Source organism: Typopeltis vanoorti, chromosome 5 (assembly GCF_054136105.1).
Source record: "Typopeltis vanoorti isolate ZY-2024b chromosome 5, IOZ_Tvanoo_1.0, whole genome shotgun sequence".
In the NCBI taxonomy this organism is placed as follows: Eukaryota; Metazoa; Arthropoda; class Arachnida; order Uropygi; family Thelyphonidae; genus Typopeltis; species Typopeltis vanoorti.
This window is the reverse complement of record NC_143553.1, coordinates 94,237,032-94,264,203: the sequence shown is the minus strand read 5'-3', so window position 1 is coordinate 94,264,203 and position 27,172 is coordinate 94,237,032. Positions and strand designations below refer to the sequence as shown.

General features: G+C 36.1%; 1 protein-coding gene across 1 annotated transcript in view; it reads right to left on the bottom strand.

Moving 5' to 3' along the window:
* The window catches only part of LOC150106660 (calpain-15-like), a 406,958-nt gene that overhangs the window by 92,637 nt on the left and 287,149 nt on the right, over window positions 1–27,172 (bottom strand). Inside the window, exons 10-11 of the mRNA XM_090393252.1 lie at window positions 20,827–21,023; window positions 88–233 (exon numbers count right to left, since the gene is read on the bottom strand). Of these exons, the coding sequence (XP_090249378.1) occupies window positions 88–233; window positions 20,827–21,023 (343 nt within the window). The remainder of the gene's footprint in view (window positions 1–87; window positions 234–20,826; window positions 21,024–27,172) is intronic.

Below are 27,172 nucleotides of genomic sequence, written 5' to 3'. Positions count from 1 at the left end.
ATCACTGCATTCATACAAGCTTGCAGATTATCATTAGCTATGCTTTTATTAGTAGCATATTTATATATATTATGTTTTGTGTCATACCTCATGCCTTTGTCCTTTTGAGAGAGTTAAATTAATAATAGCATCAGCCAATATGTGAGCACTTGGGACAACTTTTTCAACTAACAGTCGTTTAGAACTGTGGATGGCTAAAAGGAACTTAGGAAATTGTTCCACAGAATTTAAACCTATAAAAACAAATGTACTGTAAGAAATAAGGACAGCATGTCACATTTAATAAATCAGGTATATTTAATATAACATTACAAGCAGTTAAATAATATCAGTTATAAAGTAAAAGTGATTATCAAGAAAAAAGGAGAGCTAAGGTATGATTAAAATGAATGACATGCTAAAAAATAATTGCAAACTGTTGCCCCCCCCCCCCCCCGCATATGTAAACTGATATTCAAAACAGAAGGCTTCATGCTAACTAAGGAATGTGGCAGTAATTTGCCTCCATGCTGCAGGCAGCATAAAGGATTCTCCATAGTTAGGAAGATCGAACACGAAATGGAATCACTGATAAAATTCTTACATCAGTATGGTGATCACAGGCAAATTAATATCCAAACAGGTGCTTAAGAGGCAAGGCTGGAAAACTGAGGAGACTTCCACATGGTCTTTTGGGGAATACAGAGAACCGATCAGAGCTTCTGACTTGATGTCCAATCCTCCTTTTTTTTTTGATCCTCAAAAGGTATCTGAATACTAAATAAATGAGGATGGGCTGGAAATTTGGAAGTTGGCTGACCAAAGTGTATTCTTACTGACTTCAACAACAACTCAAAATGATGGAATTCCATGCTGGCTGGGGCACTGCACAGTTAAACAACCCCTCCGCACCACCCACCCACACACACACACACACACACACATCGTTTTTGTCAAGGGAACCAGGGTTAATAGTGAAAAGTTAGCTCCTGGAACAAATCCAAACCCCCAGCTCAACATCAGCAGACATCAAGATTGGCATCGACATAAGAAGCATCAATGGAAAAGAAATGGAACTAGCAGAAGAACTGGACGAATACCAGACCAACGTAATAAGCTTTACCGAAACAAACAAGGCAAGACAAAAAAAATTGCTGAGCATTGCTGAGATTTTTCTAACAAATACAAGATGATATGTTCAGGAAATAACAATCAGCAAAAAGAAAGAGCAGCTATAACATTAAACACTAAACATGAGGATAATCTCCCTGAATGGCAGGCAATATCAAGTAGAGTGATGAGAGCTAATATCAGAATGGAAAACCAGACAATGAGACTAAGTTGTGGTCCTACAGAAGGTTCTAATAAGGAAAACATGGAGGCATTAGAGAAGGTAGCTGACATAACAAAAAAGGAAAGGTTGGTCCATACTAGAGATCAAAACAGCAGAGTGAGAAATAATTATCAGATATACAAGAATCTTTTGGGATAATTTGGATGAAAGAACAAAGCTAATAATAATGGGAAGTACGAGGGTGGTCTGAAAAGTTCGCAGCCTAACAATGAAAAAATGAATTTATAATTTCAAAATTATTTTTTATTTTTCAACATAATCTCCTTTAAGATTAATACATTTATTCCAGCAATGCTTCAGCACCATTATCCCATCCCTGTAGTGGTTCTCAGTAAGATCTGCAAAATACCCCTCTACAGCTGCAATCACCTCTTGATTTGAAGAAAAACGCTGCCCAGTGAGGAAGAGTTTTAGTTTTGGGAAGAGATAGAAGTCAGAGGGAGACAAATCTGGGGAATAGGGTGGATGTTCCAACAATTCATAGTGCAGATCCCTTCATTTTCACATTGCCAAAACACCTTTGTGGGCAAGTGCATTGTGCTGATGAAAGATGATTTTTTTCTTATGTAAACCAGGGCTTTTCTCATGAATTTCGTCATCTAGTCTGGTTAAAAGATTGGAATAATATTATCCAGTTATTGTTTTACTGATGAATTGTTTTAATGATCAATTAGAAACAAAGGAAGGACAGAGAAAAATTTACCAACTAGCGAAATGTAGAAATAAAGCAGCTAAGGACATCTTACATGTGAGGCAGATCAAAGATGCTGAAGGAAGAGTATTATGGAGGGATGTGGACATAAGAAACAGATGGAAAATATACTTTGAGGGACTTCTGAATGAGGAAAATGCAAGGACTCACAGAGGAGATGGGCAGCCTTCTGAGGGGATGGTGCAGAACATCAGTAAAATGGAAGTGACGGAGGCCATGAAGAGGATGAGGAATGGAAAAGCGGTGGGCCCCGACAGAATTCCAGTGGAGGCATGGAAGGCACTGGGGGAAGAGGGAATTGACCTGCTGTGGGACCTGTTCATGAAAGTTTGCCAACAGGAAAATATACCCGAGGAATGGAGGGAGAGTACTCTTGTTCCCATTTACAAGGGTAAAGGGGATGCACAAGACTGTAAAAATTACAGAGGAATAAAGCTGATGTCCCACACAATGAAGATCCTAGAAAGGGTTCTTGATGGTAGATTGAGGGAGGAGGTGGAGATTGCAAAGGAACAATTTGGCTTCATGCCTGGTAGATCAACAACAGATGCTATCTTTGGGTTACGACAGATGATGGAAAAATATCGAGAGAAACAAAGGGAGCTACATCTGGTATTTATTGATCTGGAGAAAGCATACGATAGAGTGCCAAGGCAAGAAGTCTGGAGGTGTCTGAGGGAGAAGAATTTGCCAGAGAAATATGTCAGGTTGGTGCAGGAAATGTACAGAAATGTGAAGACAAGTGTTCGGACCTGTTTGGGACAGACAGAAAGTTTTCAAGTAACAGTTGGCTTGCATCAAGGGTCAGCATTAAGTCCGTTTCTGTTTAATATTGTGATGGAGGTGGTAACAGAGGAGGTGAGAGAAGATGCACCTTGGACAATGTTGTATGCAGATGACATCTTGCTGTGTGTAGATTCAAGAGAAGAAGCGGAAACTAAACTGGAAAGATGGAGAAAAGTACTGGAAGAGAGAGGTATGAGACTGAGCAGAAGTAAGACAGAGTATATGTGTTGCGCAGTGGGCGGTGGCCAGGAGACAGACCTGGAGCTGGAAGGAAATGTCATCAGGAAGGTGAGAGACTTTAGATACTTAGGTTCGACAGTGGAAGAAGATGGAGGAGGTGAGAAGGAAGTGGGATGCAGGATACAAGCAGGTTGGAGGAACTGGAGGGAGATGGCTGGAGTGTTATGTGATAAGAGGGTGCCGATCAATCTGAAAGGCAAAATTTATAGGACAGTAGTGAGGCCAGCTATGACATATGCTATAGAAACTGTGGCCCTGAGGAAAAATAACATTAGCAGGATGGAAGTAGCAGAGATGAGAATGCTTAGGTGGATGTGCGGTTTCGCTCCTAAGTTACGAACTTAGGAGCGAAAATACAGGAGGCAAGGTTGAGATGGTTTGGTCATGTGATGAGGAGGGAGGACGAATATGTGGGAAGAAGGGTCATGCAGATGGATGTGCAAGGAAGGCGGAAGCGTGGGCGGCCAAAGAAGAGGACTTGAAGATGAAGAACTTGGATGTGGTGATAGCCCAAGACAGGAAGGTGTGGAGGAGACTCATAATAAACAGTGACCCCACTTAAGTGGGAGAAGCTGCAGAAGAAGAAGAAGAAGTCTGGTTAAAAGATTGGAATAATATTATCCAGTTATTGTTTTACCCTTTTCAAGATAATTAATAAACAAAATGCCTTTAGCATCCAAAAACACCGATGCCATGACTTTTCCTGCTGATGGAACCAACTTCTTTGGCACTGAACAACTGGCTTCTGTCCACTGTTTTGACTGCTGTTTAGATTCTGGTGTGTAATGGGGAATCCAAGTCTCATCCATAGTAATAAATCAATGCACAAAATCAGTTTTATTCTTGTTAAAATGCTCCAAGCACTGTTCAGAGATTTTCATGCGAGTATGTTTTTGATTTGCTGTGAGCAAGTGCAGCACCCATCTTGCGCAAAGCTTTTCATTTGCAATTCTTCATGCAAAAAATATCCTACATGTTCTTTTGAAATGCCTATAGTCTCAGCAATTTCATGCACTTTTACTTGCTGGTCATCCAATACCATATCGTGCACTCGATCAATGATTTCTGGTGTTGTTACACTTTTTGGAATGCCCTTCATGTGGATCACCTTCAAGGCTGGTATGGTCATGATTAAACTCGGTAGCCCATTTCTTAATTGTCGAAAATGAAGGAGAAGAGTGCCCATACACTTTTAATGAACTTCAAATGAATTTCTTTCGGCGTTATTTACAAACAATTTTATAACCGCATGATACTCAATTTTATCCATTTCAAGGGATACAGACAACACTTCTGCTTCATTATAGCTGTATAAAACAAACTACTTGATAGAATGACTTGCAATTTCAAATGAATGCTTATGACAGATGTATCAACTTAGAAAAAAAAAAAATCTTGCCAATAGTGTTGCCATCTATGGTCGAGGCCGAGAACTTTTCAGGCCACCCTCGTACCTGGTAGATATCTGCTCAGAACATGGACTAGTTATTACTAACACCATTTTCCAATATAAAAATGTGCACAAATTCACATGGAAAGAAGATGAAAGAAATAAGAAAAGTCTCAGTGATTACGTTATTGTCAACAGTGATGTTTTCCCGCTGGTTTAGGACACAAGTGTATGCATAGGATTTGAAATAGGAAGTGATCCCAATTTAGTATTGAGTAGGATAAAATTGAACTGATTTTGAAAAAAGGGTGTTTAAGAAAGTTTTGAAACAAATCAAAGTTGAACAGCTATCAGATGTGAACTACACACTCAATTACCCAAACATTATTCAAGAAACACTGAGAGAGTTTGGAAACAAGAACTAAACCTTAGAGATTCAGTGGAAAACCCTAAAGAAAACTGAGTGATTCAGCAAGAGAGGCATGTGGTGAGGTAATCTGCAAGGACAGAAAACTCAGAACTTCATGGGGGATTCAGGAAGTTAAAGAGGCAGTCAAGGAAAAGAAGAAAGCATATCGAAAGTTCCTGGCAAGTAAGTCACCTTATGCTCTTAGGGAACATAGAGAAAAATGTAAGAAAGCAAAGCATTGTGTAAAATTAGATAAACAAAAGTCACTGGGAAGACTCTGGTAAGAATACTGTAAATAAATATCATGAAGGTGATAAAATATTCTGGAGGTCAGTGAAAAAGTTCAAATATAGAGGAAAGAGTATTGTAAAAGAAATTAGAGATAATAAAGGAGACATGAAAACTGAGGATAAAAAGATTCTTGATGTATGGGGTAATTACTTTGAAATTTATGTTGTATGCGTGTAAATTTTGAAGTGTCCTGGCTCCTCTTTTATCTTTTTTTTGGGATCGTTTTTGTTCTCGGAGACAACTATAACCTCTTCAAGAAACTTCTTCTTATATAATCTCTTGCATGCAATAATGACTCCTTGGTCTATAGGCTGTATTACAGAAGTGGTGTTTGGAGGAAGGAAGATACATTTTATTCCTCCATTCCTACTAACCAACTTTTCAGCATTAGGATGGGATGATGAATTATCAAGAAGTAAAACAGCTTTTACATCTTCAGGAGAGATTTTCAGGACCTCTTCTTGGTAGTTTTGCACTCCAGGTATGAAGTGATTGAAAAACCAGTCAGAAAAAATGTCACTTGTAAACCAGGCATTCCTTGAGCTGGAATAGATGAAGGCAACTGGTTCATAACATTCTTCAAAGCGCAAGGCTTGCATGCTCTTCCAACTTACCATCAGCTTGAGGCAATGTGTGCCATCAGCATTAGCACAAAGTAGGGCTGAAATGCACTCTTTGTTTAATTTGCGGCCAGGCATGTTAATCTCATGTTTGTTCGCGAGGGTGTTTTCAGGAACAGCACGATAGGACAGGCCAGTCTCATCTGCACTGTAAACTTGAGACAAAATAAGACCCTCAGATTCAATGACTTCATTGATGTATTTTCTGAAGGGCTCAACTTGTTCAATATCGGTGCTCAGTGCTTCACCACCCGTTTGCCTGTTCGTAATGCCATAGCATTTGCGAAAGCGCCAAAGCCACCCATCACTCGCCTGGAACTGTATGCCAATGCGTTGTGCCAGTTTTTCAGTAGCTGACCTTAGTTCAAAACAACGAACAACGCCACTAGACTGCTGTTGAATGAACCACTTGTAAATCCTTTCTGCTAAATTCTTATGTTTGGCCAACTTCAACTATTATGAGTATGCACGAAATATCATGAATATATGTGAATGTATCCAAAGACGCAATTTATAAACACTACTGATCGCTTCCGATTAAACATTATTAATTATTTTTTAATCAATTATTTCACCATCTGCATTTATTGTCAAATTATGTCCGTTAAATCGGAAGTCCATTGAATTGGGGTCTTAAATCGAGAGAGTTTACTGTACTATTATAAGATTCTGTACATCCACCAAGAGCATATGTTACGAATTTGATGATGATGACAGACTGCAGAACTGGGAATATCAAAGTCAAGCCTGCATACCTATGGAAAGATCTGTACCTTCATCACTATTATACACATCAGTCACAAACATCTGAGTTTGTGACTGATGTGTATAATTAATTGTAGATAAAGGAGATATGCATAAGAAATTCTTCAAACATTCCACATAGTATTATTTAAATTAAGGGGATATTTAATCCCACATTATTTCAAAGCCGAATAAGAAAATTCTAAGATAGAAATCAAAGAGTTGAAGCCTTTGGCTCTTTATTTCATTAATTCCACATAGTAGTTTTCTTCAGTGTTGAATGTACAAGCTACCTTGCAACAATTTCAGAAAGGTTTATTTTTTGTAGTAAAGAAAATCCTCATCTCCCATAAGAAAAAGAGTAACACAAATGTTGCATGATGTGTTGCAGATGCTTAGGGAATGATTTGTTCAACAACAAAATTCTGATTTCAGAAAACTATGCTCCAATTTTGTCTGTTACTTCTAAAATATCTCAAAACCTTTTCCAGGATGGTGGATTGGAAAGAAGAAATTTGCAGTGCTTCTCAAAACATTATGCAGCATATGGTAGGAACTATGAATAACTGCACTTGGAAGCACATCATTCTATGTGAACAGTGGTGTCCATACAGATATATTATTATTATATCCTCAATGGAGTTGGTATATTCATCATGGGAGGTTCATTCATCTGACAACAGATTTATCATACCGAATCTTAAAATCCTTAACACTCCCTACATTAACAACATACTCCAATAATGAGCTCCATTCACTCACAATACTCCATGTAAAAAATCTACTCCTCACACCCCTCTTCAACACACTCTTACATAACTTCCAGGGTTGGATTATCTTCCTTTCCACTCTCTCTCTTCCCTTCCACTCTTTTTATAATCCCATCTGGATTATATCCAATAAAATCCACTCAAATGCATCTATTATATCACTTCTTTATCTTGTATCCACCAAACACTGAAATCCATATTTCTTCAACCTCTCTCTCTCTCTCTCTCCATAACCAACATTCCAGAGTTTTGATATTGTTGTAGTCACTTGTCTCTGGACCCTCTCCATTTCCATATCATAATGAAAACCGGATAACCAAATTAGTCCAAGTGTGGTCTGACCAGTGCTTTATACAGTGCCATTATCTCTACATGTTAGAGTACTTCTGATAGTGGCCTATGATGTGGAATCTCTGCCACACTTATAGCATGTACTCTAAATTTCAGTCTACTGTTAGCCATCATTCCCAAATCTCAAATGTTATCCGCTTCCTGCAGTGCAGCACCATCAATAAAGTACACAGCCTTACATTTTTGCATTCCAATATGCAACACCTTGCACTTATTAATATTAAAACTACAACCAACAGCTTTTACCAACTTATGTGGTAATCTATCAAATGCCTCTGCAAAGTCCAAGAATATCACTGTGTGTGACTTTCCTTTATCTAACACACTCATTACCTTATCATAAAATGTAAGTAAATTGCTAAAATAAGACCTACCCTTTTCAAATCCATGCTGACTATCATAAAGAATGCTATGTCCATCAACCCAATCCTGTATTCTATTCCTAACAAATCTCTTCAACACCTTGGCTACAACTGCAGTTAATACAGAGTGGTCTATAACTGGATACTTATGTCTTAGAACCAAGCTTGTGGAGTGGTACTATTTTGCCATCTTTCTACTCCTTAGGAAGCTTACTCACCACAAGACTTTCATTAAGTAACCAAGTCAAGGACCTAGCTAATATTGTTCACATTCCTTAAGAATATGTGGTGATATGCCACCCACTCCCACAGCCTTATTAATATTTAACCCAGTCAACATCTAATATACCTCTGATTCTTTCACTTCCAATGCGAAGGTTGGTCGATTGGTAGAGCCTCTGCTACTAATGGCTCAGTTAAGTAAGTTTGAGCGCGGTTAGTAGTTGGAAGGGGGCCAATCGTTCGATGCTGTCGGCACACTCTCCCTCGATGAGTCTTTGGACTCCCTGGAGGTGTCAAAAATAATAATAATAATAATAATAATAATAATAATAATAATAATAATAATAATGCATTTGATCGCCACCAACTGTCTTGTACCACTTCCATAGCATTTTCTTTTCCAACACAGCTTGCTTGATTTTACTGTTCATCCATTTCACTCTTACTCTATTTACTCACTTAACCTTTGGTATGCAGTTATACACTGCTTGTGTCAGATACTGCTTTATGAATTTCCATGCACTGTCAACATCTTTTCTGCACAGCTCATGTATTGATGCTAGTTGACTACATAGCATTCCATAATCACCCATCCTATAATTCAACATATATCTCCTTTTTGCCAATAATTTTTTCTTGTATCACTGTTTTCCAAACAAGTATACCTATTAAAGTAACATTAAAGAACTATAGACCAATTAGTATTCTCTCTAATCTGTACAAAATTCTCACAAAAGTAATAACAAACAGGTTAATACCTCTTCTAGACTCAAATCAACCAGTAGAACAAGCAGGATTCCGTAAAGGCTTTAATACAATTGATCATATTCATGCAGTAAAACAAATAATAGAAAAAGCAGAAGAAAACCAATTGCCTCTCTGTTTAGCCTTCATTGATTAAGAAAAAATATAATGCAATAATCAATGCACTCCAGAATCAGGGAGTTCCTGGAGAATATATGGACCTCCTCCAGGAATATACCTCACTGCAACAGCAACAATCTAACTTCACACAAGTAGCAATAAAATATCAATTGAAAAAGGTGTCCGACAAGGAGACTCTATCACCCAAAATCTTTATAGCAGTCCTTCAAGAAATATTTAATAATATAAACTGGACAAACCTTGGTATAAAAATTAATAACAGAAACTTAACACACCTAAGATATGCAGATGATATCATAATTTTTGCAAACACTCCAGAAGACCTTAAATTAATGACAAAAGACCTATATCATGAAAGCAGAAAAGTTGGTCTAAAGATAAACAGAGAAAAAAACTAAAATCATGTTTAATCATTTTGTAACACCAAAAAACATAATAATAGAAAACAATTTTTTGGAAAGAGTCTCTTCATATACATACTTAGGTCATCTCATTGATCTAAACTGCAGACTCCAAAAGGAAATAAATAGGAGAGTTCGACTTGCCTGGAGTGCATTCAGAAAATTGAAAAGCATTTTTCAAAACAATGATGTCCCACTCTGTTTAAAAAGGAAGACATTTAACCAGTGTATACTTCCAGTCATCTCATATGGTTGTGAAACTTGGTCGCTAACAAAAGCACTGGCAAATAAATTAACAACAACTCAAAGAAAAATGGAGAGGTTGATGCTAGGCATCATATTAAAAGATAAGAAGCAAAATACCTGGATGAGAAGCCAGACTCGCACCACTGACATCATTCTTCACCACAAACGACTAAAATGGAAATGGGCGGAACTTCTATCCAGAAGAGAAGATGAGCGATGGATCACCATACTAACGAACTGGATTCCCAAAGAAGGGAAACGAGGCCAAGGACGTCCTAAAAGAAGGTGGAGTGATGAATTGTCAAAGTTCATTGGGGAATATTGGTCAACCATTGCCAAGAACAGAGAAAGGTAGAAAGAACTAGAGAAGGCCTTCGTTCAGCAGTGGACAGAAAATGGCTGAAAAGAAGAAGAAGAAGAAAGCCTCTAGTTGCTTCAGTCATATGCTGCTTAAGATATTGATCCCTCAGAAATTCAACAAGCTCACTCTCCTTGTTTCCATACGCTACCTCCTTTCTTCTTTCATTCTATATTCCTATAATTAAAGTCTCCATCAGGATCACCTTCCTTTTACATTCCCAACCAATTTGCCTAAACATTTCAGATAAGTCTAACAGATAAGCTTAGGTATTGAAGGTTATTCATAACTTATTTTTAACAGTATTAATAATACCAAATAAATCATTTCATAAAAAATATGTTTATTAACTTGCTTATATTTTGCTGAATTTCAAATCAGTTTCTTCAGAGCACAACACAGCATGTATACGCAACAGTGAGTAAGTGAAGCAATACAAATTGTAATGGACAAAAGATCTCAAGTCCTAATTTGGTGCCTCTCATTGAAGTTGCTCTTAAGATAACAGTTTCCCAAATTTTTGGCAAATTAATGTGATCATATTTGTTCAGGTTAGGAAAATTCTTCATAGCCATGGCTGACTTAAAAAATATAATCTTTCGAATCTGTAATGACTTCTAAATAGCACATTAGTTTTCTTCCATCTAATCCTGTGTGAAGGGGTGTCCAAAGCATGGTCTGCCAGTCCTGATGTGTTATAATAATGGTAGTGAATGTTGGATATTTTGTTATTTTTGTAGACTATATATTGTACATAATGTAAGAAGAAATTTAATCATTTCTAAACAAGATTTTACTGTGATGAAAGAAATAGGAATCATAACCATGTTGGTGTATGAAGCCATTTTGATGAGCAGGGATTTACATCTCTGATCAAAAAAATTAGAATAATCAAACAATGGTAGTGAATGTTGGATATTTTGTTGTGTTGAATAATTTGTTAGAAAAACATGTGTTGAATAATTTGCAATTCTAATTTATTGCACATAAAATAATTATTATCAAATATGAATTAGCATAATCTAAATCTATGTACTTTGTAGATTATATAACCATGTAAACACATAAAAATGCAATATAAATGACAAGAAAACTTATTTGAAAACATTCACAAAATTAGAAAAAATTTAAAAATAAATTTTTTTCTGATTGGTTTTGAGGGGAGCTTAGAAATAGCATATATTTCAGTAGCTGTGGGACTGACTAATGTGAGGAATTGTTTGTGTGTGGATTTCAGTTAATCATTTGCTAAACATGAGTTGAACGAGTTACATATCAGAAGCTAAGAAGTTTCGTATAATGTCTCTACACAAAGAAGGCCAAACTCAACAGTTTATAGCTAAGGAATTGAAATGTTCTCAAGCAAGCGTGAGTAGATTATTGAGACAGTATTCTGATAACTGGAGTTTTCAAAATAATCACTGCAGTAGCAGTCAAAAAGTAATAACTACATCAAGAGATGAGAGGAGATTGAAGAATATCGTGAAGAAAAACTGCTTCCAAAGTTTAAGGTATTTTCACAGGAGATGGAAAGAACTAGGTGTGAATGTGTCTAAATCTACGATGTTGAGACGACTTCATAAATTGGGTTTTAAATCACGTGCGCCTAAGATGAAGCCACTTATGACTTCCAAGCAAAAGACAACTAGAGTGCGATGGTGTAAGCAAAGACTGTTGGGGGGGGAGAGTCAAGAGGACTGGGAAAAGGTACTTTTAGTGATGAAAGTATGTTTTGTGTGTCCTATGGTCATCAAGAGATATGTGTTTGGCATCTTAAGCAAAAGCATTTGATAAAAATTGCATGAAACATTCGGTGAAGTTTGCAATCTCTGTCATGATATGGACTTATATGTCCAGGTAGGCTGTGTATTGTGTACGAAAGAGTCGATTCCAAAGATTCTTGAGCACCTTATGTTACTGGCATCAGAAGATTTATTTGATGGTGATCCTTTTTTCAGCAAGATTTAGCTTCTTGTCACACTTCCAAGACTACTACTAGACGGCTCAAAGAAAGGCACATCGATGTAATTCCTTTGCTGGCAAACTTACCAGATTTAAACCCCACAGAGAATTTGTGGGGAAATGTCTTCAAGAAGTTGTTTCAAGAGACAAAAATGAATTTGTTTCTAGTCTGCAGACCATATGGATATGTTTTGATAAAAAAGACTGTGAACTGCTAGTAAATAATATGCCCATCCATTTACGAACAGTGATAAAAGCTTAGAGGGGTGTAATAAAGTGCTTATCATGTTTCCCTTTGACAGCAATTTTTGGACATTTATTTTCACATTAGTCTAATATTTTGAACTACATTAAAAATTATTCTAATTTGTCAATGTTTTCAAATAACAGACATTTTTATGTGTTTACATAGTTATATAATCTACAAAGTATGGGGATTATGCTAATTCATATTTGGTAATAATTATTTTCTATGCAATAAATTAGAATTGCAAATCATTTAACACATTTTCTTTGATTATTCTAATTTTTTGATTTGGAGGTGTATACATGAAAGATAGCCTGCACTTGCACTTTTTTTTAATATTTTATTATTATTATTTTTTTTTTATGTTGCTCCCACCATTGAGAAGTAATTTGCAAACCTATAGTACATTTTGTACTCTGGGTAGCCTAAGGATATATTTTTCTATTTTTATCAATTGTATATATATATATTTTTTGTATTTTTAATTAATTTTTTTACATAGAAACCCTGCTCTAGAAACCAAACACAGAACTTTTTTCAAACCACTTCAGGTCTCCAATAAGTGAGGTCATCGTCTCATATTGGGTGATGAAATTCATCTATTACAAAAACTGGAGCAAATGGGAATGGATATGAGGATATTAGTATGGATAAGGAGGATGGCTGATGGACAGATACCAGAGTAGGACTCCATGGAGATGCCGTAAAAAACAAATAAAATAATAATTATCTACTACCTAAAATGTGGATATGAATGGAGATGGGATTAAGTGCCTGGAGAAGATAGTGGTTAGAAAACAAATGGATGACTCAGGAAAACTAAGCTTTTAGGGCTGAACTATAAGAATGGGTGCGCAACTAAAGTCAGTGATTCTGAAATATGGGACACAGTCAATGGAATGACTGAGGTATAATGTGGGTGCCAGATGAAGGGAAGGATAACTCACAAGACTCAGGAAGGGGAAGTGAATGTTGAATTACAGACTGATGATTTGTGCCACACAGGCCATAAAAGATGCATGATATGAATGCCAGAAGTTAGGAACAAAAGGAGAGGAGAGAAGTTAACTTGTTTCTTTGGTGATTATATTGTGGCCACTGGAGTTAATGATAGCTGAGAGATAAGGATGCACTTTCAGGAATAGAATGAAAATATGACTTCAGCATTACTTCAACCTTAGTATCACCTCCAGCTGATGAGACCTGAATAAAGGTCGAAGAAGCATGGAGCATTTCGACTTCCAGTCTTAAAATTCTGCTATTTTTAAGCAATACAGCTTCTAAAATCCATAAAATATTTCAGACTAATCACACGTGTGCAGACCTTCTCCAGGACTACTTTTGTTTTCATCTTCCCCTGTTTGGAGTTAATGATTATATTATATTAGACTGCTAAAGGTTACAAGGAAAAATAAAGGATTCAATCCTCTGACAAAGGGAAGCAGCTTTGTCAGTACTGACACAAGGTTGAAGTCTCATGATAACGGTAAAGCTTGTGATTAGAAAATTGCAGATGGCAATACAGTTTATTGTGTACATCTGTAATACTGCAGAGCAGAAAGCAAATGGAGAAACTACTGCTCTATTCTCTCTCCAGACTAACCACCATGGCGAGCAAATCTACACAAATGGCCCCGAGTTACCAGCGTCCCTTAAATGGGACAGGGGTGCGAAGAATCCCCAGGCTCAACATGGTGCGCTCAGTAAAACTAGGAACCTGGAATGTCAGAACCTTGTATGAAGCAGGTAAGCTAAGAAATGCTATCCAAGAAATGAAAAGACTTGAAATTGGAATTTTAGGAATGAGTGAAGTTAGGTGGCCAGGATCAGGCAAAACTCAAGTCAATGACATGACAATGTATCACTCTGGAAGTTATGAAAACAACCATCAAAACGGAGTTGGAATAATAATAAACAAAGATATCAATAAGTCACTGTTGAGCTTCATCCCTTACTCAGATAGGATGATGTTATTAAAACTGAAAGGACAACCACTAGATGTTAATCTTATACAAGTCTATGCCCCTACTGCTGACAAGAGTGATACCGAGATTGAAGAATTTTATGATCAATTAAAAGAACTAATGAAAAACACAAAAAAGCATGATATTAACATAGTCATGGGTGATTTCAATGCTAAAGCTGGGAAAGGTAGAAGTTGGAGATGTAGTTGGCGAACATGGTCTGGGCACAAGAAATGAGAGAGGTGACCGTCTTTTTCAATTCTGCCAGGAAGAGGAGCTAATAATTACAAACACATGGTTTAAGCTACCACCTCGAAGATTGTATACTTGGCGATCACCACAGGATAATAATGGGAATATAGTCAGAAACCAAATTGATTACTTACTAATTAATCAACGATATTGAAGTTCTATAAAGAGTACAAAAACCTATCCTAGTGCAGATATTGCTTCTGATCATAACCTACTGGTGGCAGAGTTACAACTTAGACTGAAAGCTATGCTTAAGAAACATCAACAAAAAAGGTTTGATTTGGGAAAATTAAAAAACACAGAGATAAGAAGCAAATTGAGTCTAAATCTGAATCAAGAGCAAGCACTTATCAAGAATGATGACATCATGAGGGTTGATGAATCGTGGGACAAATTGAAATCTGTCTTCATAGAGAAATGTACCAATACCTTATGTCCTAACAGAGCAGTAAAAAAGAAAGATTGGATGACTGATGAAATTCTTTCTCTTATGGATCAACGCAGATCATATAAAAATCATAATCCGACAAAATATACAGAGATTCAGAAAATTATTAAACACAAGATCAAAAAAGCAAAAGAAATCTGGATGAATGAAAAATGTAAAGAAATAGAAATTCTACAGGAAAAACATGACAATTTTAATCTACACAAAAAGATGAAAGAGACTTCTGTATCCTTCAAAACAAAAAGGGAGAAATTATATCCAAAAAGGATGACAAAATACAAGAATGGGTGAAATATATAGAAGAACTCTTTACTGATAACAGACAGAACCCAGAAAATACTTATGAACATATGGAAGGTCATGCATTCTAAAATCAGAGGTAGAATGTGCATTAAACTCAGCTAAAAATGGTAAAGCCCTAGGACCAGATAGAATACCAGCAGAAATAGTAAAGTTATTAGAAGGTGACAACATTAACATATTAGTAAAGCTATTTAATAAGATCTACGATACAGGCATAATCCCTCAAGACTGGTTACAGTTGACCTTCATCATGCTACCTAAAAAAGTAAATGCGAAAACTTGTAATGACTATAGAATGATCAGCCTAATGAGTCACGTTCTCAAAATGTTTCTGAAAATAATTCAAAAAAGAATATACAGAAAATGTGAAGACACCATCAGTGATACCCAATTCGGCTTTAGAAACGGCTTGGGAACAAGAGAGGCCCTTTTCTGTTCTCAGATCTTATTTCAAAAATGTATTCACCAAAACAAGGTAATATTCATTTGCTTCATCGACTTCGAGAAAGCATTTGACAAAGTCCAACATGCTAAAATGATTACACTATTAAAGAGAATTGGATTAGATGGTAAAGACATCATGATCATTCAAAACTTATATTGGAACCAAAAGGCATCTGTTCAAGTTGATGACATTATTACAGATCCCATTAACATCAAACAAGGAGTAAGGCAAGGATGTGTGCTGTCACCTCTTCTTTTTAACATCTACTCAGAAGCCATATTTCAAAAAGTCTTGGAAGGAAGGAAGGAAGGGATTAGTGTAAATGGTGAAATCATCAGTAACATCCGATATGCTGATGATACAGCTCTTCGGCTGACAATATTCAGGATCTTCAAAATCTTTTGGAACTAATAAATACAGAGAGTGAAAAAATGGGATTAAAAATAAATATCACCAAAACTAAATTCATGGTCATAAGTAAGAAACCAATTCTTAATTTAGCACTTTCTTTAAATAGGAAACAAATAGAAAGAGTGGCAAAGTTTAAATATCTCGGATGCTGGTTAAATGAAGATTGCAATCCAGAAATGGAAATAAAAGTTAGAATTCAAATGGCAAGAAAAAATTTTCTCTTGATGAAATCAACACTGTGTAACCGCAGTTTAAACTTAGAGCACTCATGGTTAAATGCTATGTATGCTCTGTACTGCTGTACGGTGCAGAAACTTGGACCTTGAAGACAACATCAATAAAAAGACTTGAAGATGTGGTTATACAGACGAATGTTAAAAATCCCATGGACAGCAAAAACGTCCAATCAGCAAGTACTGGAACAAATGGGGAAATCACGTGAACTTTTAGATACCATAAAAAGAAGGAAAACTGCATATCTTGGTCATCTACTTCGTAATGAAAAATATAAGATACTTCAATTGATTATAAAAGGGACGATAAATGAAAGAAGAGGACAAGGAAGACGAAGAAAATCTTGGCTGGCAGATATCAGACAGTGGACTGGTATGAACTCTGAGAGACTGCTCAGAATAGCTGAGAATCGCTCAAAATTTGCCAAGGTGGTCGCTGACCTCCGATGGGAGATGGCACTCAAAGAACAAGACTGCTAAAATACTTTGGAATTGACATTCTTTCCATTAAAAAAAGTAAAATTTGGTATAAAGAAATCTTTAATCTCTTTCACCGCAAAGTTCCACAGTTGGGTACTGACAACAATATTTTGTTTCATAACTCGATGAAGTTCCAAGGATACCCTAACAGGAGGGATTTTGCTTGGAGAATTACATATGGCCACCTTCCAGTCAATACCATGAAATGTAGTATTTTAACATCAGAGATCCAATCTCTGTGGCATCTGCTACCGACTGGAAACAGTAGAATGTGCATTCTACAGCTGTCCTCTTGCCCTGCATATTTGGAATAGATTACGTAATGTGTTGGGCATTCCATTACTTACAGTGAAACAGGTTATTTTTTTACAATACCCACCACCTGTCAGCAATGGGAAGAGAATTTTAATTTTAATAATTAATGAATTAAAATACCATTTATGGAAGGTTAGAAAGAAACATGGATTTGAAAACCAGCAATATGAAATCTAAATGCTTTATAATATTGTACTGTGGAAATTTTATTGTTCAGTCAGACGATTTTTGTATTTAGAAAGAAGCATTCTAGGAGATATCAAATTTATCACTAGATGGTATAGACCACCCACATTATGCAATATTCACCGGGGGGGGGGGAAATAAAATTCTGTTCATTCTTGCTATGAGAGGTTTTTTAAATAGTTCCATCCTCTTAATTCAATGTGGTCTTATAGTCAATTGCAGGGATGACTGGAGAGCAATCCCAGACAGAGAAGGCCAATTCAAGGTGGTTAATCCAGATGGGACTAACCACCTGGGTATTAGTAATTGTTGCACTTTAGTTTCAATTGGTCTTTTGGTTGTTCATCTATATGAGATTGGTGTAAAAGGAAAATTGATAGCCTTTGGCTATATGATGATATAAAAGAGCTGAGGCCTTTTCTCTATCTCTCATGCTATCTATCTGTCTGTCTCCTAATACTATCAGGCTCTCTTGCACCCCTATACTAACTACTCTAGGCCTATGATGAGCAACCCTTTACTTTTTCACCTCAATAAAGGTCACCAATATGGGTAGTGACCCTTCCCATAATGCATAGCATTATACATATCCTTAAGGATATGTGCTTTGCATTATGGGATACTAAGGCAAGCGATGTGAAGTCATTAGCTTCTATACATGAGTTGCCTCCGTCCTGAAAATACTTCAGTGCAAACTTTGTTTGCTTACACTTGGATAAAGGATTAAACTAAGTATATAATTTCTTGGTATCTTTAATTTATAGTATAACCAAGTGAAAAAACTTCCAATGAGTGTTATACAAAAAAAAAAAAAAAAAATACAAATAACTTTAACCACATATGGAAATATGTGGTTAAAGTTATGGATGTCAGACTGCATGTCATGGTTAGTATAGATTTTATTTTAACTGTGTATTTCAAATACAGTGGCTGACTTTAAATGACAGTAGCTGTCTGGTTCATTTGTTTCAACATAAAGACTAGGAATAGGCATTGCAGTTCTGTTGTTGATAGCAAATGGGATTAAAACATTTAAGAATATTTTTGTGAAAAGGCATGGACCTGAGACCCATATTCAAGTCTCAAATGAAGAGGTACTCAACAGAGAAAGGGCAAAGAACTTTGAGTTGAACTCCTACAGAGTGGAAGTCAGGGTACAAAGGATATTGCTGCTCTCCAGCATTTATCCCATAGTTGGCATAATGTGAGATAAATGTTAATTGTTTATTAAAAATGAATCTCAAAGAACTATACCTCTCTTACAAATAATCTATAAACAATTAATTTTAATTCGAAGTTGGGATGAAGACTGTGTTTGTAACAAAAGTGCACACAGAAGGTCAATAGTTTGTTGCAACTTTCTATGACCTTCATATTGCAAGAATAAAAAAAATAAGACAGCAGTCATTCAATTGTGGACACTGATTATGGTAGGAGGAAGCTATTCTGTTACTGAGTTATATTTGACAGTAAATAGCATGACACTTAAACAGATCCTTGTCACAGCATTTTAATGTTTTTGACTGAATTTGGAATATAGTTATTTTGTACACTGCTTAAGGTCAAATTTCGTCTCAGCAGGACCAAAACGAAAGAATGGGGTAGTAAAAGAGGAAGAAAAACAGGAAATTCTACCAACACTACCATACAACATGTCATTCATCTGATTTTGACAATTTATTCCTTGAATAAATTGTTCAAGTCAAAATATTTAAATATCTTAAAATTGAGTGTTATAAATTGCTGCTTCCAGAGTACTATTACAGAAGCAATGATAATACCACTAATAAACATAATGCCAACCTCCTGTGTCTTCAGTACATGGTTCACATTTTTAGATATAAATATTACAAATCCAGTACTATGCACACTACTATATTTGTAATGTTATTACTACAAGAAAGAATTATAGTTCTTCAAAACTGCTCTATGCATGCTATAATTATTAAACATGATCAGATGGTCTTATTCATGCAAAAGATCATAGCTGAGAAAATCTGATAGGTTACACTCATAGTTTACATTCAGATGATTGGAGTTCTGCACAATTTCTGCAGCTTCCAATATTATTATTATGACTGGGAACCTCTATGGAGTCCAAAGACATATTGCAGAGGTCCATATTCACGCAATACCTATCATATTTTGGTTTAAACTCCCTCATTGATAAGTAAATTATACCAGACAAGAAATTATATTCTTATTTCAATCCTATACCCAAATATATGTAAAGTATGTGCGTGAAGTATCTTACGGAGTAGGCTACTTGTATACAGAGACTACTCACATCAATTCTCTTAATATTCCAAAATGCAAAACACACTTCCTTCTGGATGTGGCAGGGGTCATTACCCATACTGGTTTCATCCTCTACTGAGGACTCCTCACTGCTTCCCTCAACAACTTTTGATCATTTCTCATGCACAGTAACATCCATTATTTGTATTATCTCATGCCACAGCAGTGCTTCAAGCTGTCTAATAAGTTAGTCATAATCAGAATGGCTATAGTACCATGCATGTCCTTTTTTTTTTAATTAAAAATTCTGCATGTTTAGCTACCTCTCAGGTCAAGACTATACTGATCATTCTTCCCAATAGGAAGCAATGTGGTTACCATGGTTATGATCCTTTGATGCACTTGGTCTAGAACTCTCAAATCCTTTCCATTAGTGCTATTTCAGGTCTTATCTTTTAGTCATGCATAAATTTTATATCATTTTTTCAGATGTCCTTACTTCCTTCCAATTTATGTCCCCCACAGTAATTACTAGACCTACATTTATTGAGCTAATTTGTGATACATACTGTCTCCAGCAACCAACTATATGTTTGTTTGGTTGTCTTCTACCTGCAATATACTGCCCTGCATGGCCTTGCCTTCCTGCTGACTTTTCACTATTACTAGTTATAATTATGAGCAATAAGCTTCTCCAGCTAATCCTCCCCCCCCCCCCCCAAAAAAAAAAAATTAATGAAGATTCAAAAAAAATATTTAGATAAAAATAAAGTGAACTAAAAACAAACAATTTTAGTCATAATAATTTTAAAAATCATCTTGATCTCTTCACAGATTAGGCATTTACCTGTTACGACTTCACTGGTCTTCCCCCCACCCCACACACACACTTCAGTCTATATCCATCCATCTCTTTTGGTAGCTGATATCTTTCTACCCTAAATAGTGTCTCCTCCTTAATGGCATCTCTGCCTTGACACAGTAATGAGGCTTACATGCACCAGTGACCTCAAGAGCAATATTAGCGGTAGCTAAGCTACTGGTAGGGCCTCCCTAGCTGGACAGGTTGAAAGGTAGGGGCTGGACTAAGACACCCTGGTCCTCCAGGTTGGTGATTTTGTGTAAGGCTGGTTACAACACAAAGTAAAAAATTTCTAGACCTCAGATGCTTGAACTGGAAAATTTTAAAAATAAAAGGAAAAAATTGCAACATGAAACTTACTAGTATGCCAGTGATTAAATGCAAGACAGACAAGTATATAAATACCAGGCTCTAACATGGCATGGCAACCTACAAAGCCTCGCACTTGTCTTTTGCTATGTTTAATCAAGATTCCTACTTGTCCAGTTGCAGGATCAGCTGCTCTGAAGATGACAACACATAAATCTAGCTGGCATCTCTGTGATCTTTCAGCATTCCTAAGAAAAAAATTTCACTTCATATGGATAAATTCCAGTACTGATCAATCAAAATAAGATTTGAATCACAAAGATTCCCAACATAATCACAATTACATAATATTTTACCTCAAAAATGTCATGAATTTATTATATATTATTTTATTTATTTATTTATTTTTATTATTTTTTTTTTGATTGCTTGAACACTCCAGAAATTCTGAAAATTATATTTTGGGAGAAATAAAATTAATTTACCTTCAGGTCCCTAACCTCATCAATTTCCTGTATCATCAAGGGATACAAAGCATGTAACCTTTTCAACTGAACTAAATAACTTTACATTCTGCAAGATTAAATTCATAATCATTATCCTTTGTCCACAATATCAATTTATTTAAATCATCCTGCAGGATACCTACACTTCAACTAAGTTCCTCTGTAGAGCAACTGAACAACAGTAAGTTGCACGCTTCGATTGGAAAAGGCCAAAGTTTGATTCTCATCACGAGAAAAATCTTCATATGGATTTTTTCAATTGAAAGTGAGTTAGCTTATCTCATACAGAGGTAGCAGGGTTTTTTCTCCTGGAAACTGGGGTTTTTCATCCTGCATATCATCCATCTTTCTCCTGTTTGCTAGTGTCTGCAGTCTACAAATTCTCAATCTGTCTTTCTATATAATCAGTATTCCACAATCCCAATATCATCTCTCTCTCTCTCTCTCTCCACTATATCAGAATCACAGAAACCAGTAGACCAGATGCACACAATAGTCCAAGTGAGGTCTTATCAAGCCCTTGTAAAGAGGCAAAATGAACATTCGTTTCAGCATTGCAATTATCTTTTGACTTATATTTGCAATCTTTGCTACATGGCTCCTGAACTTCAACTTCCTATCTACTAACACTCCAAGATCTCTAGCATCAGCAGTTTCTTCTAGCATAATCCCACCAATATAATATGAAATTGGATATCTAATCACACCAAAGTGAATGACTTCATATTTACTGACATTGAACTCACATTAGTTTTCCTATGCCCACAATTTCAGCCTATTCAAATCATTCTGCAAGTATTGCATATCAGCAGCATTCCCGATTACCCTATCTATCTTTGCATCATCATCAGCAAACAACTGTATGTCGCCTTTAATATCATTTCCTTCCTAATATCATTAATGTACAGATTGAATAACAGTGGGCCAAACACTAATCCTTGTGATACACCGCTGGTTACCTTAAATCTTGCAGGCTCGCATTCACTGCACACCACTTTTTGATATCTGTCAGTCAGCCATCCTCTTATCCACTCAACAATATTCTATGATCCAAACCCATATTCTACAATTTATGCAAGAGTCTACCATGTTGTATTCTGTCAAAAGTCTTAGCAAAATCCAAAAGTATCAAGGTGTATCATTCCCCTTGTCTAGTAAAATTGTAGCATTATTGGTGAGCAAGTTGCTAAAACATGACCTTCCCTCGGTAAATGCATGCTGTTCATTGCAAAGTAGTGATTCATTGTCAACCCATTTCTGAATGCAAGTCCTAATCAATTTTTCCAAAATCTTCACCACCACTCTTGAGATACTGATTAGCTGATAGTTGGATAGACTGGTCTTTGCAACCCCTTGTGCAATGGGATTACCATACATTCTTCTTTCCATTCCTGTGGAATCTTTCCTGTTCTGATTCTCATATTAAACAGCCTGGTCAAAGGAATAGTCAGTTCAGCTAAACACTCTTTTAGCACCTGTGTTATTATCCCATCAGTTCCTATTGCTGAATTCTTATTCAGTTTGTGCAACACCATGTCCTCATATACCCAAGTTTCTTCATTTACTGAAGAGGTAGCAGTGAGCTCAATTTTGCATACACTAGGTTCATAGTTTTAACAAATGGGCACTCGTTGGTTGAACAACCTCTTCTGCACCTGTTATCCTCATGCCATCTGTATTTAGAAGAGTTATTCTTTCATATTTATTCTTTCTTTTACTTGCAACATAGCGACAGAATTCTTGTGGGTTGTCTTTAGCATGTACAGCCAGTTTCTTTTCATATTCAGACTTTGCTTTCCATACAACAGTTGCGATTATTCCAGCCCACTGCTTATCATTTTCATAATGGATATCATCCTTATGCACATGGTATTCCTTTCATATCATTTATTTCTTACGAATCTCTTGCTTAACAAGATTACACATCCATTTGACTCCTACCCTATTTATTCTTTGAGCTCTTTGGGACACATTCTGATATGGGATCATTTAAGTATTGTTTAAATGCTTCCCATGCAATGTCGAAATTCTTCCCATCCAGCAACTGATCCCATTCCACTGAACTCAGTATACTTCTCAGTTGGTCATAATTTCCTGCTTTGCAGTTCAGCACGTAAAATTTTCTGAATGGAACATTCATAAACTTACTTTTAGGACTTGCACGGTGATCCGAATGCATTTTTGGAAATTATGGAGACAACTACCGTGTTTGAATAAAAACTTTAGTTTAATATTACTAAAATTTTACAATTCGACGTTTCGACCTTTATGTCAAGGTCATCTTCTGGAGCGTACAAATATACACAAGAAACAAGCTATACTACAATCATACTGGTTCGTTAAAGATACTGACTAACCGCTACCACAATTGTTGGCCTGACCTCTGGTGAAAAAAAAAAAAAAAAAAAAAAAAAATTAATTATACATCAACGCTAGAGTTATCAGAAAAAATCAACAGAATCCTACAACATTATAACCTCAATGCCACCTTTAAACCACCCACTAAACTTAAAACCATATTCAGCTCCTCTAAGGATCCTCTCCTCCCATTAGCACATCCTGGAGTCTATTGCATCCGCTGCACCTGTAACTTACCATACATTGGTGAAACAGGACGGACAATCCCTATACGCAAGAAAGAACACATTAAATATAACCATTATGGTGAAGCAGGCCTCTCAGACCATGCACTTAACACCTTACACCAAATCAACTGGAAAAGCACCTGCTCCTTACACCGCACAAAAACATGGTACGAAAGAAAATTTAAAGAATCCTGCGAAATCCTGATAAACCACCCAAATATCAACAATAAAGATGGTATGAAAATTCCAAGGATCTGGATGGCACACATTCAGCCAACCTAACATGAAAGATTCAACATTAGTCAGGACTCTAGCCAATCCGCAAGTATTAGAAACCTTTCCACTCTAACTGGCTGGAATGATGTTAATATATGTATATAGTAGACAACACAAATAACAGGACTCTAGCGTTGATGTATAATTAATTTTTTTTTTTTTTTTTCACCCGAGGTCAGGCCAACAATTGTGGTAGCGGTTAGTCAGTATCTTTAACGAACCAGTATGATTGTAGTATAGCTTGTTTATTGTGTATATTTGTACGCTCCAGAAGATGACCTTGACATAAAGGTCGAAACGTCGAATTGTAAAATTTTAGTAATATTAAACGAAAGTTTTTATTCAAACACGGTAGTTGTCTCCATAATTTCCAAAAATGCATTCATAAACTTAGGCACTCCTCAAACGAGTACCGCATGATCACCTCACCAACTGGAGTCAAAATAGTTACATCTTTAACTGACACTATAATCATATGTAGCACTCTTTGACCTTCAGTTCCTTCTGTCACATGCTGCTTGAGGAAGTTGTCTTGGAACAGCTCAATGAATTCATTTTCATTCTTCTCATGAGATTTTTACTGCTATTCAATCAATATTTGTATAATTAAGGTCTCCCATTATGATTACTCTTTTTGCACTCATCTTTTCTAGTTGGTGATGCACTTCTTCATCACTAGCAACCAATCCATCAGGTCTGTAACAATACCCCACTATGTAATTAATCTTGTTAGATTCCACCTCACATCAGATGGCTTCTAACTCACTGCCACATGAAATATTGTTAGCAGTAGTACTACTATCATAGGTCTCAACTTTAACCGGATTAAAGTCATCTGATATCATCAGCACCATGCCCCCCCTTTCCCTCCTAAAAATACTATACCATTTACACTCAATACCAGTTATTATGTCTGATTCTGATAGCCAGGTCTCACTAAATGCCTACAATCTGAGGTCCCAACATGTTGACGAAGGCAACAAACTTACTCCTTTGTTTCTGATACTCCTAGCATTCGTGTATAGACATAATAAGATACTTGCAGATCTCTATTCTTCTCTTGATTCCTTATACATGTAGACATCTTTGTACACATTCGATGGGTCTGAACCAGACGAACACAAAGTCGAAATCATTCTCTCCTCGTTATTATTTCCATGATAAAGTCCATTCCCATCATTAACAGAGTTATATAACATTGTTGCTCTTACACTCGCATTCTCATCATTCTTCCGTTTATAATTTAGTTTCCCTGACACTCTGTGTTAGGTCTCATACCAGTTATTAGTTTTTCAAGATTCCTGATACCAAATACATTCTGGTGTAGGCCATCCCTCTTATACAAATAAAATCTTCCCTCAAACTCACTCCACACATCCAAAAACTCGCATCCATTCCTTCTACACAGCCTATGCATTGAATTTTTTGCCATCATAGCCTTTCTTCTTCTTCTTAATTCATTTTTATCTTATTGAGGTAATATACTGACGATTTTTACTTTCTCTTGCCTCTTCCAACACCCCCTTCATGTCCTCTCTCACACTGAAATTATTGCTAGTTAAGTTGTTAATACCTACTACAATTACAATCTTGTTTAGTTTTCTTTTCTGTTTTTGAATTGCTTCCTTTATATTCTTAATTTTAGCTCTGAGAAAACTTAAAGTTATAATTCGCTCATCAATGGCATGTTTTATTATAGCGTCACCATACCAAGTAACATCTTTCTTTTTACAAACAACATCAATTACCTCATTTCAGTTATTTCCTGACTTACCTGTTTCCACACCTTGTTGTTTCTTATTTTGCTGCTTAATTTTCTTTTCCTACCTATATTAATTTAAATGCCTCTCGACTTTCTGTAATTCACGCATCATCTCTCTGATGATCTCCTTTAATTTTGCTATTTTGAGGTTAATTCATTTTCGATAACCTCCTCCATATCTCCAATAATATCGTTGGTGAGTTAGCCTTCTTGTTCTCCACTGTGCTGCTCTTCTTAGCATTATGTTTCTTGTGCATTTTTGGTGCCATTTTAAACTTATACTTATTATTGAAATATCTTAATAAAAATGTTATAAAACATTATAAACACTAAAATATACACTAATATACTATAAAACACTAATTTTCTAAGGGAAAACTCACAATAAAACAGACAAAAATCACTAATTTTACATGAGTGCTAAATTCACTGACCAACCACAATGTATCCCATAATGAAAAGGTTACCCCTCCCCAAGTATCATGAGGAATATAAGGCAAAGACTAGAAGTGACAAGTGCAGTGAGGAAGGAGAAATTGGTATGTAAAAGGGCATGCAAAACCAAGAGAATTCTACAATTATGTCTAGTAGAAAAAAGGTGGAATATGGAGGACTAAATTTTGTTGCTAGTGATGGAACACGAGTCGCATCTGCTGAAGATATAGCAGAAATTTTCAACAAGTATTTCATTAGTGTATCTGAGTATTTCATTAGTACTACATGGAACTCCGTTATGCAAATTAGAACAAATGAGGATGGATATGACACTGGTTATGTAGATAAGAGGGTGGCTGCTGAATAGATATCAAGAAGTAGTATATTTGGGGGGGGGACAGAATCAAGGCAAAAACCTTCCTCTTGCTTGTAAATTTGACCTTTCCAGAATTACTAACGCAAAAATTTCCGTCTGATATAGTTGAATTGTTCAAGTTTGTTATTGCATCAGGTTACTTCACCTGGAAAGGTCAAATTTACAAGCAAGAGGAAGGAACAGCAATGGGATCTCCTTTATCACCAAACCTAGCAAATTTGTTTCTAGAACACCTTGAGGAAAAAATATTCACTTTTGAACCCAAACCAAAAATTTGGCTAAGATATGTCGATGACGTATTTGCAGTATGGAATCATCCCGAACCTGAATTACAACTGTTTCTAGATAAAATTAACCTTCTTCATCATCGCATCAACTTTACGTTAGAAAAAGAATCGCCACAGGGTATCTCTTTTTTGGATTTACACATCAAAAGAAAAGAAGACGGTTCCATCGC